A 15,848-nucleotide genomic window follows, 5' to 3' on the forward strand; every position below is an offset into this window, starting at 1 on the left:
GTGTGTGTGTGCGTGTCTGATCTGCTGGAATCTACCACTTAACCTGCACCACTCTCATTCTCATTGGTCGGGGTCTCTCGTGCATGTGTGCACATATACTGAATATAACGATTGGCTGCAGGCCACATCAAACCATTGGCTTTGATTGGCTGGCTCGAGGCTATCAATTCCCACACCTCTGATGGAGGGGCTCGTTTTCTGTTCTTAATTATTCGTCATCCTGCAGGAGACTGAGGTGTGTGTGTGTGTGTGTGTGTGTGTGTGTGTGTGTGTGTGTGTGTGTGTGTGTGTGTGTGTGTGTGTGCGCATGTGCGCATGTGCGAAAGAGAGAGAGGGCGTGAGAAATATTTTGACGGTTTTTCTCTGCTTTCACAGACAAAAGCAGCTCTTCTTTAATTTCAGGGTGAAGACATGTTTTAACCTTTAAGTCAAATATTCCTAGCTTGTGTTTTCTTGTCTTTTATTAAAGTTGCTTGTATCATGTTGTTTAGGATTTTGCAGACAGCTGGAGTGAACATCAGCATTTCTTCCTAACTTTTCAAACACAGTTTTAAATCCCACCAAAGTGATCCTGAGGGAACAAATTAAGCTGCACAGCCTCCTCCACCTGAAAGAGCTCTGAAAGTCAGAGTTTGTGGAATATGTATTTGGCTTCACTCGAACTTTGATCTAATCTAATGACGTTTGAAAGTAATCAGATGCTATCTGTGTACAAGTGTGAGCAGCAGCACTATTGAAATGAGTCTGTAGCAATCACAGCTAAGCAGTGAGATGTGGGTGAAAGCAGAGCTGCTGAGACAAAGCACAGTTAATCTTCACACGGACTCTGGGAAAAGATATAAAACCGGTTTCAGTGGCAAACACAGCCTAAATGTGTTTTTCAGCTCTGAAAATGCCATACATGACAAAGTTATGAGAAGGCTGGTAAAGTAACTTGAACTGCGACCCACTCCTGTGAAAATATTCACAGTATGAAAGGAACATTTTACATGTCTTCATTAGGTTATTGTACAAAGATTCAGCTGGTTGTGAGCGGGCCGAGGCTGGACTGTTTGGATTTGAATGATTTCACGTGGAGCAATCCTCATTACAAGTTGCTGTGTGGCCCTGCGGGCCGGTGCTGGATGCTGACGAGCGCTGTGCTGTGCATCATTCACTAATGATGTGTCCATAATCAGAAAACAGGCAGGACTCGGTGACCTGTCTGAGGCCTGCAGGCTGAATGCAGAATAAATGTTTAATGACTCTGACCGTTATTTATCTGTTTCACACCAGTGAGCTCCGTCTCTCACATGTGTGTGCATGTATTTTTAATGCAGAGCCACAAACAACAAAGGAGGAAATGGTTTCTTTATTAAATTATCTGGCTTCGGGAGTTTTGTATTCCTGTGTATGTACAGCTGTCTCTGCATCCTGGCACAGCTTCAATTACCAATTCATAGCAAGGCAATCGCCCCTCGTTACCCTCGAGTGCCCCGTCCCCTGTGTATGATCAAATCTACTGTGCCCTGCATTTTCCTCCCCTACCTGCTAATTAGCTGCACACACACTTCCTGCTTTTAATGTGAGTGACAAAGTGCATCAGTCTGTTCAGCTTCTCGATTATAAAGTTCCTGCTGTTCCACACGCGGCCAGCCGAGTCTGTGTTTTCCTAACAGTAGCTAGATGGTAAATGGACTGACTCTTATATAGCGCTTTTCTACTCTCCCGGAGTACTCAAAGCGCTCTATACAACATGCCTCATTCACCCAATCTCACAAGCACTTTATCTATACGTAGTGCTTTCTAAGTACATTCACACACATTCATACTCTGATGGATGCATCGGAGAGCAAGTTGGGGTTAGTATCTTGCCCAAGGATACTTGACATGCAGACTGGAGGAGCCAGGGATCGAACCACCAAGCTTCCGATCAGTAGGTGACCTGCTCTACCTCCTGAGCTACAGCCACCCCACTGAAGTGCACACGCTACAAATCGCATACGTGACACAACCGTCCACACGTGTGAAAACATACCGTCATTTTGATTAAGAGTTACAGGTAATGTGATAATTAATGAGAAAGGCTGGTGAGCTTTAATAAACATGTCATTACTGTAAGAAGAGGCAGCTGCTTCAGAGCAGTTTGTAAACCGTAGAGCAATAATCACAGGTTGTCGTGTGTCTGCCTGTTGCGCTGAAAACCTGACGGATGTCACAGTGTGAAAGTGCAGCAGTTTTCTATCTGTCAGGCAGAGAGAGGCTGGAGCTCCATATGGTGCCCAGATTAAATGTTCCTCTGATACTGTGTAGGTAACATCCCACAAACAGACACATGGACAGAGGACAGCAGAAACAAATGTGAGCACTGGTTCCGTTACAACAACTGGAAAGCAGAAATTCTTCATATGCAGTTTTACTTCATATGAAGTGTTATTCTGTAAAACATGTAACGTAGCGTCTGCTAGCACACTTTAGCCCCAACAACAAACCTCTTCATGAACCGACGGGTCAGCTGTGCCCCGTTGTCTTGGAGGCACACTCCTTTCGAGGTAGAAATCAAGTGTGTCAGAAAAACATTTATCGACAATGTGAATGTGTAGAATAACCATGGCACGGAAACTGAAGGAGAAACTGTGGAGCTGAACCAGAGGGTCCTCATTTATAGTGAGCATGAATATATACACCTGATAGGGAATGTTGTAAAGTACAGCTGAGCTCATGTTGAAGCCGTGGTGGGGCACAGTCTGCAGGTTCTTATAAAAGCAGTAATCCTGTCCAGTAGGTCCAAGTTTGGGCAAAGCACGCCGATGCTCTCTGGTCTCAGGGTGTCACATGTTGTTCTGGACTCTGAGGGTTAGCCTTTTTTGGAAATGCATAAAAGTTAACCTGGAGGCTTGCTTTTGGTTTTTCAGTTGCTTTGGCTTGAGTTGCATTAATCACTGTGAACTATCCTCACTATGTGATCACCCGGTGGGGGGGGGGGGGGGGGGGGGCACTCGGGCAGAGTTTCCTGACTAAACTTCAGTATTTGATGTTCTGGGAATGCTAATGTGAGCCAGTGTGCTGCTCTGTAGAAACAGCAGAGGTGGTTCGTTACAGGAGGAATCAGAAAATGGAAAAAGCCTGTGATCCAACAGCTTTAGGTCCTCCTTCAGCCGCAGTAACTCACAGTGATGGTTCCTGCGAGACGTCATCAGTCTCTCTTATCACTGTGCAGGAGTTTTGGTCCGCTCCTCTTCACAGCGTAGCTTCAGGACTGGACTTCTCCTGCTGTGCTGTCATGAACTTTAACCTGCTAACTGACAGCTACAGATCTGAGGTTGTGCTCCTGGGTTTTTGTCTTTGCACTGTCTGAGGATGGGCTGAATGTGTTGCGACGTCCACGATACCTAACCTCAGCTTTTATAGACGTGTTCACTGCTGATGATCAGCTAATTTTGATTAGCAGCTGCTCCTTTCCCTCCTAATTCCCATGGCAGCGCAGCGATGGACATAGTTTTTCACAGGACTAGGGGCTCTGGTTCTGCAGGGGGGAGGGGTGCTCTGGTTCTGGCTCTGCTTTCAATAAAAGAATGCTGAACAGAAACTTGTAACCTGAATCGCTCCCACGGCTCGCTGAGATGCTGTACAGAGGCAAAAGCATGTTCCACTGTGCAGAAACCTGTGGAGCAAGTTGGATTTCACAGGAAGAACTTTGACCCGGGCTGAGCTCAGTGCTAATCGTGAGTCTAGTAGAAAGAAACCAGGCTGGGGGGGAGAGTCAGTGCTCCTGCAGCTCAAACAACCATCACATCGTGTGGGGAGAAGTGAGCTAGCAGCAGACGGAAAACCACTACAGAGAGGGAAGATCTTCTGTTGCACCTAAAAAGATGTCAGATGTCAGACCAGAGAAGTTATGAATTATAAATCTGTGATAGAAGCGTCTGCTGACTGCATGTGTGGAAGGAAGCATAAACACAGCAGGAACACAACAGAATGTCCATGAAAGAAACGCAAATGTCTCCATCTTAACGTATCATTTTTCCCCTTTGTTTTTTGCTACATTCATACGTAGAAAATATGATGAAGTGATGAAAGACAGATGAAAGATGCAGAGATGTTTTATCTTCCATCTGTGAAAAAATTACTTTTCATTTCTCCTTTCAGCTTTAAAATTATTAACATTTAATTTTTCACGTGTTTATGACACACAGACAGGCAGAGTGTATGTTTGCCTCCAGCGAATCGTTTTTATGGGGCGACTCGGCCAAACCTTCATAGAAATACACGTCTTGTTATTTTTTTCTGCTTTGCTAAAGGTATTTCATGTTCTGGGTCGCTCACTCATTATCGTTCATTTGTCCAGACATGACCGACAGCCATGTAGAAGCTGCACAAGCTTCTTGACCTCACAGATAATCAGGCTCATTGTACATAACCCCCTTTAGATTCCAGGCACACCTGTACAGGCCATCTGGACTGGCTCTCCATCTGAAGGGTCTGAATAAGCTGAGAGTTGAATCCAGCGATGAGGAGGCACGGTCAGCTCCTAGCTGTCTTCATCTGAGCGCCTGCCCTGCTTCCTCTCCTCTTAATGATGTAAGCTCTAGCCGTGATGCTGGGTTATTGCTTTAGTGGCGAGGATACAGGCCCCAAGGATCATTTTTATTGGCTGGAATGACTGTTCATTAGATGTTACAGACACAAACCGAATCCTGAACTGTTATTCACAGAATTACAAGGTTAATGTGCACAGTTCACTGTTTAAGCATTTAAACATTTAAGCATCGAGTCTGATTATAAATCGTTATATCATCACATCAGAAATCACTACTTTAACATAACAGCTATGAGCTACGAGGATGTCTCTGTGGTGGGGCGTGGTCATCCGCAATCACGCCCACCGAGTTAAGACATTCAGGGTTGTTGGGGTGTGTGGTGGCAAGGAGTATGTGCGGCCTGCAGCTGAGAGCTGTAGTCGCACTGTGTGAATAAAGTTGGCTCTCAAATCACACCTCTGGACCCGTCATCTTTGCCACAGTCTTACACTAAATGTGGAGGGAGGAAGAGAGCTTCATATCCCAGCCAGTGTATAATTAGGTCCATCCAGAGTCCTCGAGCCTTCAGGGTCATTAGTCCGCTGTGGACGAATATGCAGCAGCTGTTTGTTGAAGGCTGGTCCTCCTGGTCCTGCACACATCTCAGCCGTCCTTGATGATTTTATTCAGACTCTCTCAGAGCTCGTCCTGAGCTGGACCTCTGGACCATGTTTGTGCTGTTGGAGCCCTTCGGAATATTTTAATGACATCATGTGACCAATAACGGGGCTGCTGTGATGTCACTGTACTAACAGACCGTCCAAGAAATCTGAGCTCCGGTTTTGGGATTTTGTTTGAATAAACTGGGAGATATCCATGATTTTGCTTAGCGGTACAGTCTGTGGTTCCAGCTTCAAGCTAGTGTCTGATCACTGTATCACTCCATCCTCTCCACAAACAAGATCCTTCCAGAAAACTCCCAGTGTGGGGTAAAGCGCTAACTGACAGACGACTACACCCGTCTTTATACGCAGGAAGTTCTTACGTGGAAGTGCTTGAACTGAGACACAGCACCTGTTTCCAGAAGGCCACCAGAAAGAAAAGCACAGGTGTGGCTAATAACATGGATTACAGAGAAGCTGGAATAAAACTAGAGTTGCCCACTGTTCACTGGCTGTGGCAGTAATCCATGACAGCTTGACTGGAGTCACCCGGATCCAAGCGAAATGGAATTCAGCCATTATCTAGTCATTTATATTTGAGCTTAACTTGTCCAAACATCTTGAGTGAACGGAGACATTTGAACAGCAGCTGGATTCTTCTTCCGTCAGCCTGAAACAGGTCAGAGGTCACCATGGCTGCTGGAAGAACCAAATAAAGCTGAGATTCTGAAAACACTCAAGTTCAAACAGAAGCTGTGTGTGTGCGGGTTGGAGGGGTGCAACAAAAAGAATATTAGACATCAAGTGTTTCACCAATTTTACAAAAATATATATTTGAAGGGAGCTGGAGAAGAAAAGAAGAGAAAAGAAGAGAGCAGCTGCACAAGAAAGCTTCTTATTCATCTGCTGAGCTGAAAAGAAGTGAATGAAGACTAAAAATAGCAGAAACACCTCGAGGACGATGCTACGAGTAAAAGGCACAAAAACACTCAGAGCTGAATCAAATCATTTTAAACAACAGGATAGAGAACAGTCTCTATCATCATGAATTCTGCTTTCACAGAATCTGATCAAAGATGTCATCACATTAACACATTAAACAGATCTCAGTCTTATAATATTACTGGAAAGTTTTGCTGTCAGTGGTTTGTGAATGATCCAGTCTGAAAGCAAGTTGGTCATGTTCATGACCAATGTAAAAGTAATCTATTACACACAATTTACTTTTACTTAAAAGCAATGTAGGATAGTACTTAAGTAATCAAAGAGAAAGTAATTTCTTACATTACTTTTTATTACTCCATAAAATGACCTGATGCTACCTGATTTTCCCAATGAACTAAAAGCAAATATGAAATCATCCAAAAAGACTTCAGAGATGTCGTCATGGTGATTCTGCTGTAGAAAACCTGCACAGGTAGAAATGAGGCTGACTGCTCAGCTCTGCCTCTGTTACCTGCTGAAGTTCAGGCTCTGGCTGCTGGGCTGGGGTCTGCATACACTCGGGGTTCTTGGTTAGCTTAGCATTAGCATGCGGTCAGCACAGATGTTTCTGTCCTGGACAAAGTTCGCACTTCACATCTCAAATTTGTCCTTAATGCTATAAAAAATTGTAACCTCAGCGCTGTCAATCGTGAGCTGAAATCAGCTGATTGCAGCAGCTGCCCACCTGACGTTCAGACACGTAACTGAAGAACCTTTGTAACGTGAGTGACAACATAATTGTAACTGTAGTGTGGTTTCTGAATTCATCACTGGAAAATGTAATGTGATTACACCCCTAGCTCTGTCAGTCACATAACTCATGAAAGTAACACAGTGTTCAGAGATCATCCAGCCCAATGACCATCAAAGCCTCAATGAGAGGCAATAAGAGCAGCTGGTCTGAGCCTGCTGTAATCATCCATGACATCCAGGACTGTTATTATATATTTATCTACATTGATTCATGTGAAATGTGTTATTCATGGAGACTCCCTGGTGAAGTCAGTCCATAGAAATCAATACTAAAGTGGATTTAAATTATTCTTGCGTTTTTAGATGATTTCATTTGTGCTGAATTTTACAGTCATTTTATTTTTGTCTGCACAGCAAAATGAGGTTTCTCAGGTTGCTGTGGGCCAAGGAGAGGAAATCTATAGCGAGGTCTTAAAGCAAAGCATCATACTTTTTTTATTGAAAACTTCATTGCTCTCAGACACGTGTATCTTCGGAGTAGCAGGAAATTGTCTTAAAGCTGTTTTCCTATTTTTACATTTCCATCCGAGAAGATACGCATGTGAAGGAACATTTGGCGGCATGCGGGTTTGCTTGTTTCCAGAAATCAGCTCTGATATTCTCAAATAAATGATTAATTAAAATGTAGAAAATAAACAAGGGGAGTGAATTGGAGGCCCGCGGTCACGACATTTAACTGCACTGTGTGTCTTTGTGCTTTTGTGCCCACTGTTGGCTCTTTGTGTGTATTTCAGCTTTCATACAATACCGGGATTGACAGTGGAGCTGGACACACCGGGGAGCTGTGTCAGACCTCCACATCCACACTTAAATAATCAATCTGCAACCTTTCTCCACGACTATTTTAGGGATTCAGATAGAAAAGGCCCTATTGACCTTTTTTAATGCCACTGCACATGCAGACCACACTCTCACTCCAAATTACCGATGGCTGTGAAATGCCAGTTGCCGCAAGTAGGTAATGAGGGAGGATCACAGCAGAGGAGGCAGAAATAAAATGTCCACAGAATACAGCTGTGATACAGCAGCAGAGCAGCCTCAGTCAGACTTATGAGGACACACAAAGGTCACAGAAATACCAAGTTTGGAGTTCAGCGGACAAACCACAGTCAGGCTGGGCGCTGATTATTTCTAGAAGCTGCAATATTTGCTTTTTTATCACTTTGGAGCAATACAGCATCGACACGCAGCAGCTGAGCACAAACCTGAGCTCCAGCCAAAACTGAGTGATGGCGAAGTCTGTGACCCACACCGCACTGTGCACACCACAGAAACACTCAGTGACAGTACATGAATATTTGAAATAAAAAAGTTTATGCTGTGTGTAAACATCTGCATGTTCTTGTCTCCGTCACAGCTGGAACAAGCAGAACAAGCCTGTGTGTGTCAAAATGTGAGAGCACAAGATTGTGTCATCACACGCTGTGGAGTCAAGTAGAAGTCGTACACGTTTACTAACCTGATCAATGAAAGCTTTGATTCCACCATCATAGAAAAAAGTTTTCTGTGTGTTTGCTGCTTGAAACAAGCTTGACAAATGCTGAGGGTGAACTCAGGAGTGGAGCAGATCTAAACATTTAACACTAAACAAGTGAAAACGCATCCAGTGGGACCTCAGAGCTGGGAGCTCAGCTAGAAAGGTGCGAGGGATGGCGTGACAAAGACAAGAGGGAGACAGACACAGTAAATGCACAGCAAGGCAGGAAACAAGGCAGGAACAAACCAGGGACAACAAGACAGAGGAAGCAAAACTGAAAATAATGCACATGAGGTGAGGGACTATCAAAACAAAACAGGAAGTAACTAATATAAACACCGGGACTAAGACACATGGGCTTGGCACAGAAACAGAGGTGAACAGGCATGGAGACATGAGTGACTGGCACAGAGAGACTGACCAGGGAACAACGGGAACTCAAGGAAGAGGAGAACAAGACGTCTTGATGCATTCTCAATCATCCAGGGAAGTAAATCTCCAAAAAGTTGATTCTGTTCATCTGGACGTAGCGTTTTGTGGGAGAAACGTTTCATCACTCATCCAAGTGACTTCTTCAGTCTCAGCTGACTGCAGGTTTCCCCAATCTTATAAACAGTACATTTGCATAATGACTGAAACCAGCCCACTGAAGGAACAATGGGCTGGGAGGTCAGTTCCTTAATCTTAATTATGCAAATTCTCATGACCATTGATCAATGGTTCCATCTGCCTCCATAATGACATCTCTCACCTTCTCAACAAAATCCAGGGTGTTCTGGATGTGGTGTTCAGAGCTGCCCACCAGCGGGTTGAGGATCGAAGCCAGAAACTTGGAGATGTTATAGGTGACAGAGTTGATCATCCAGACAATTGGTCTTAAAGGTGCACCCTGTTTATGTATTTTTGGTAAACCATACGGACTTGGTGTAGATTCCCCTGGGTATAGCCTGTGGTACGAGGTCCGGTCAATAGCCTTGTCTTGTTCTAACTGCTTCAGACAGTCTATCACCCTCTTCCTGTAACCACTTACTTGGTCTTGTTTCAGGGGCTCATAAGTATTTTCGTCACTGAGTTGTGACAAAATTTTCTCATAATAGTCTTTCTGGTTTAGCAGTACTGTGCACCTACCCTTGTCTGCCGGAAGGATGATAATGTTGTTGTCATCACTAAGTGATGTGAGTGCCATCCTCTCCTCCATGGTGATGTTGGATGCTGGGGGCTTTACATTGCTGAGACAGGCCGAAACCTTCGTCCGTAGTTGCTCTGCTTCCACTTCTGCAATATTGTTGTTACGAATTGCTGTTTCTATGGCTGCGATCAGCTCCACTAGTGGGATTTGTCTCGGTGTTATAGCAAAATTCAGCCCTTTAGCAAGGATGTTTTTCTCTGTTTGGGTGAGCTGTCTGTCAGACAAATTCTTCACCCACTTGTCCACATCCTCGGTGTCGCATCCTTGTCTCTTCTGGTCGCTGAGGACACTCTCCGTATTTTGCGGCGGTTTCTGACGTACAACAAGTAAGTCAGTGGGTTTTGGTCAGTGGTTGTTGATCAATGGTCATGAGAATTTGCATAATTAAGATTAAGGAACTGACCTCCCAGCCCATTGTTCCTCAGTGGGCTGGTTTCAGTCATTATGCAAATGTACTGTTTATAAGATTGGGGAAACCTGCAGTCAGCTGAGACTGAAGAAGTCACTTGGATGAGTGACGAAACGTGTCTCCCACAAAACGCTACGTCCAGATGAACTGAATCAACTTTTTGGAGGAGAACAAGACGACTAGACCGGGGAGAGACAAAAGGAAAAAGTAGATGAGACGGGGACACAAAGAAACATGGAAGGGAATGACAAGAGACACGAGGCTTAAACTATACACAAGCACAGGAGACAAACGACTACTAACGGACAACACGAAGTAACAAAACCTGGAATCACAAGCAGGCGATTACTAGACAACGCACAGAGAACACGGGGAAACATGATAACGAAAACAACTGAGAACAAAACCCAGATAAGAGAAACTCTAAACACTAAGAAATGATGTGAGAATCAGAATCAGAAAAGGTTTTATTGCCAAATGTTGAGCAGGTTTACAACATTAGGAAATTGCTGCGGTGATTAGTGCAAACATACTGTCATATAACGCTTAAATAGACATGAAAATAAAAATAAGAATAAGAATTAAAAGTACTAAGTAGATAGATATATACATGAGTGCAGGTGGTGATCAGTGCCAAACATGGAATGATGCAGTGAACACAGCGTAGGGTCATGTGTTAGTGGTGGGAACAGTCATACGGTTATTGTTCATGAGTCCAACAGCAGAGGGGAAGAAACTGTTCTTATGGCGAGAGGTTCTGGTGCGAATGGACCGGAGCCTCCTGCCTGAGGGGAGCAGGTCAAACAGACTGTGTCCAGGGTGAGAAGGGTCAGCTGAGATCCGAGCTGCACGCCCCAGTGTCCTGGAGGTGTACAGGTCCTGCAGAGATGGGAATCTGCAGCCAATTACCTTCTCAGCAGAGCGCACAACATGCTGCAGTCCCTGATAGTGGCTCCAGCGTACCACACGGTGATGGAGGAGGTGAGGATGGACTCGATGATTGCAGTGTAGAATTGCATCATTGTCCGTGTTGGCAGGTTGAATTTCTTCAGCTGCCTCAGGAAGTACATCCTCTGCTGGGCTTTCTTAATGACGGAGGTGATGGTGGGCTCCCACTTCAGGTCCTGAGTGATGGTGGTACCCAGGAAGCGGAATGAGTCCACAGAGGTGATGAGGGTGTCAGTCAGGATGATGGGGGGAGTGGGGCTGTGTGCTTCCTGAAGTCCACAGTAATCTCCACTGTCTTCTGGGCATTCAGCACCAGGTTGTTGTGGCTGCACCAGGACACCAGACGTTCAACCTCCCTCCTGTAGGCAGACTCATCCCCGTCCGAGATGAGCCCAATAACGGTGGTGTCATCTGCAAACTTGATTAGCTTGACAGACTGGTGGGTGGAGGTGCAGCAGTTGGTGTACAGGGAGAAGAGCAGAGGAGAAAGAACACAGCCCTGAGGGGAGCCAGTGCTTGCCTTGGAGATGGTCTGGAAGGATGGTGTTGAAGGCAGAGCTGAAGTCCACAAACAGGATCCTGGCGTAGGTTCCTGGGGAGTCCAGATGCTGCAGGATGAAGTGTAGGGCCATGTTGATGGCGTCATCTACAGACCGTTTGGCTCTGTATGCAAACTGCAGGGGGTCCAGGAGGGGAGCCGTGAGGGTCTTGAGGTAGGAGAGAACCAGGCGCTCAAATGTCAACCTGACACAGAGGGACGAGAGACCAAATACAGAAATGGGATTAGACAGGAGTACTCTCAAAAAACAGAAAAACCAGGAAATTCACACACAACAAGCTGGATGTAGCTATGTAAATACAAACACACACACACACACACACACACACACACACACACACACACACACACAGATTAAGCACACTTTAATAATCCCTGAGGAAAGACAATAAAAACAGTAACAGGCTGAACTAATTAAATAATACTTTATATTACAAAGTTTACAAAGTATAACAAAGAGCTCTAATATATATACAAATATTTCAAATTAAATATCAAGAATATTACAGAGCTGAAATATATAAGTGTGGCAGGGCATGGTCTGTGGTGCAGCTGTGGGGGAGGCGGACACACCTGAGCAGCATCAGCAATCACACTCTGCTTAAAGCAGAATGAACTGGGTCCTGGGGGCGTCGTTGTTGTTGGTGTGTTTGGCTGGCAACTGAAAAGCTGCAGTTGCGTGTAAGTTATGACAACCGGAAATAAAAGAAAGTGTTGAAAAGTCAACGTGTGCAATATGTGGCCCTGTCTGCTACGTCTGTTACAATAAGATTGACATGTTACTTTACCCTGTAAAACTTGTGGGCATGTGCAAAAACTATTGCAGTATACTGATTGGTTAAACTGCTATTTTATCACCTGAATATCAAACACCACCTTTAACGCAACAGCTTAAATCAAGTAGAAGAACTCGTGGGAGTCTTCTGTTCTGTATTCCTCGTATTTCTGACTTCTAGTTATATTTTTGGACTTTTACAGCATTCTCTTATTTGTTGGTGGTCTGCATTTCCCTCTTCAGTTCTTATTGTTCACTTGCTGTTGCATTTCTGATAATTGAGTACGCCTCTGTCTTGTTTCCTCCCAGCTGTGGTCAATCCTCATTACTCCTCAGTGCGTGAGGGTGTCTGCTTACCCTCACTGTGTGTTTTCGGGTTCCTGTTTCTGGGTCTTCACCTTCTAACCATCCACACAAGACTGCAGACTCTGCAGCTTCAGCACAGCAAGAAGTTTTACACCTGAAACAAACATACGGCGGCTCACAGAAGCACTTTGTGTGCAGGAGGTCAGGAGGTCCATTTTGGTTGGTTGACTTTATCTGTTTCCTGTCACGGTGGAACAGGCGTGAGCTCAGTGACCAGATAAAAGTGCAGATATGGAGGCTTTGTTCCCATGAGGAACACCACATCTGTCATCAGAGCTTTGATAAAAGGATTAATCAGCCTCTTTATCCTCATCCTTCTCATTTCTCTTTTCCTCTTCCTCCTTTGTTTTTATCTTTACTTCCTTTTTTAATAGCTTCCTCTCCTTCCTTTGGTTTCATGTCTCTCCCAGTCTGTTGCTTAGAGTGAGACGTGGAGCTTCCCTCAAGTGTGTGAAGAGGCAGAAGTTTGATTGAACATCACAGGGAGGAGTTTGTGTTTAATAGGGCAGGGTTAGAGTTAGGCCAGAATCATCATTATTATTGATTTTAAATAATATTTAAAGGAATACCCCACGACAGGCCCAGCCCCCTGTGTGCAGTGTTGGGTTACTGGCAGATACAGCAGAGGATCCGGGTTTGTGCCTCTGGGAGACAAGTGGCTGAATGGTGTGAAGAAAAGGCCTCAGATGGTCGTGATGGTGTCAGCATGGCTCCTCTGGTCTTCAGCTGAGCCTTCGGGATGCAGAATGGGGCAATAAAACTGTGATCGAAGGGTGGGATCAAAGCAGAACAGATGGAGGACAAAAGCAGAAAGGCGAGACGTGAGGGCTGGATGAGAGAAGAGGTACAGAGATGATGATGATGGATGATGATGAGAGACAGGCTCAAAGAAAGACAGAGTGGAAAGAGACATTACGGGAAGGTAATGGGAACCGTTTCATTGCTGAAGTCAGTGCTAATTGGTGGCTTTTATTCGCGGTTAGCATGTTTTTGTAAATGCAGGATGGTGGAAATGTCCTCTTGTCTCGCTCTCTGAAACTGGAAAACAGAGCCAGGAGGTCGGGGGGACAGAAGCCAGTTTATTCACAGTGACTCTTTGTGTTTTTGGCTCTATTCATGGATTTGCTCATTTATTCCAGGCAACAGAAAATAAAATCAGAGATGCTCGGACTTGTCGATTCCTTTAACTTTCACCTGCTCTACCTCTGCTCTACCTATCGAACCATTTCACAGCTCGCTTCCTTTTCTTCTTCTTCTCTTTGTCAGGTTTGGGGTGAAACTGTGTGTTTGTGGCAATTTTTAATAAGTGTGTGTGAGTCGGATTCCTGTAATCATACTTACGCTCTCTCTCTGTCATCTCCCTGCAGATACTACGCTATCTGCTGCCAGCCTCTGGTCTACCGGAACAAAATGACGCCCATGCGAGTGGCTTTAATGATCGGCGGCTGCTGGGTCATTCCCACTTTCATCTCCTTCCTGCCCATCATGCAGGGCTGGAACAGTATCGGCATCGACCACCTGGTGAGTGCTGCGGGCTGGCGTCCGCGTGGGAGGGGGGATCTTTTTCACAAGTTCGTGGAAGTGAAAGCTGCCCGAGGAGCCACAAAGACGAGCCAAAGATGGAAAAAAGCTGAACAAAATATGTTTAGCATAAACATTTTAAAAAAATGGGATTCTGGGAAGTTTTGTTTACACGAAGAAGAAATGCTTCATGCGTCACTGTGGCAACAACAACAACAACAGCATATCAGACACAGAGACAGACAGACGAGGCTGCCGACACCACAGACACAGGGTCGAGTTGTGTTTGAGTTCAGTTTAAGATCCGCTGTGACACAAGCGCCATGCAAAGAACGGAAACAAAATGACGCGCTCACAGATTCAGTCTGGACAAACGGGTTTCACTCACTCTTTGAGGCTTTCAGGAAAAAACTCGTCCCTTTAAATGTTTATTTCTTCTTGCCCTCTGAAAGTTTTCCATCTGAAAAAGAAAATTCATAAAATCACTGAGTTCCTAAACACTGAGACGAGCGCCCGGGACACTCTGGAAACACTAATTTTCCCTGGAACATCCCAGAATATTTACACGTGTGTTTCCCTCCCACCAGCCTACATATTCCTGTGTATTATACTGTGGATGATTAACATCCAGATGTAAGACAGATGAAAACAGTGTGAGCAGAGAGGTCAGTGTGGAGCTCAGCTGCCTGACGATGACCACACCTTACCTGTCTCAGGTGTAAGAACTCTCTGATCTTCTCTCCGCATGTCGGGAATAACTGACTGAGTATTAATGAGGTCACAGCTTTGGTGTCATGTGCAGAAACGTGGGCATCTCTGACTTCAGAGGTACACCTGTGAAGCTGCAGGTGAGGCTCACTGATGTGAAGGCCACATTCAGCAGCTCGATGACCTCTGACCCCTCAGTGTATATCCATGAAGTCATTAGAATAGTTCCTGAGACCAGCATCACTGCCTTCTGATGCACATGCAGTCATTCAGACTATAAGCTGCCTTAAATATGGAGAATGCTCTGAGTTCAGGGGTAAAAAGTTAACCTTACTGCCAAACCTCTGCTTTGTAAGCATGTCAGATACAGTGGGGCAAAAAAGTATTTAGTCAGCCACCGATTGTGCAAGTTCCCCCACTTAAAATGATGACAGAGGTCAGTAATTTGCACCAGAGGTACACTTCAACTGTGAGAGACAGAATGTGAAAAAAAAATCCATGAATTCACATGGTAGGATTTGTAAAGAATTTATTCATAAATCAGGGTGGAAAATAAGTATTTGGTCACCTCAAACAAGGAAAATCTCTGGCTCTCACAGACCTGTAACGTCTTCTGTAAGAAGCTTTTCTGTCCCCCACTCGTTACCTGTATGAATGGCACCTGTTTGAACTCATCATCTGTATAAAAGACACCTGTCCACAGCCTCAAACAGTCAGACTCCAAACTCTGCCATGGCCAAGACCAAAGAGCTTTTGAAGGACACCAGGAAAAGTATTGTAGACCTGCACCAGACTGGGAAGAGTGAATCTACAATAGGCAAGCAGCTTGGTGTGAAAAAATCAACTGTGGGAGCAATCATCAGAAAATGGAAGACATACAAGACCACTGATAATCTCCCTCGATCTGGTGCTCCACGCAAGATCTCATCCCGTGGGGTCAAAATGATCATGAGAACGGTGAGCAAAGATCCCAGAACCACACGGGGGGACCTGGTGAA

General features: G+C 44.9%; 1 protein-coding gene across 3 annotated transcripts in view; it reads left to right on the plus strand.

The window, feature by feature from the left end:
* The window catches only part of htr4 (5-hydroxytryptamine receptor 4), a 166,750-nt gene that overhangs the window by 101,738 nt on the left and 49,164 nt on the right, over window positions 1-15,848 (plus strand). For all 3 annotated transcript variants that reach the window (XM_085471884.1, XM_085471875.1, XM_085471894.1), the window contains exon 5: window positions 13,989-14,142. In XM_085471884.1, coding sequence (XP_085328010.1) covers window positions 13,989-14,142 — 154 coding nt within the window. The remainder of the gene's footprint in view (window positions 1-13,988; window positions 14,143-15,848) is intronic.

This window comes from Copadichromis virginalis, linkage group LG2 (assembly GCF_057382275.1).
Source record: "Copadichromis virginalis isolate Kocher_CV1m ecotype Utaka linkage group LG2, C_Virginalis_male_GT1.1, whole genome shotgun sequence".
Lineage (NCBI taxonomy): Eukaryota > Metazoa > Chordata > Actinopteri > Cichliformes > Cichlidae > Copadichromis > Copadichromis virginalis.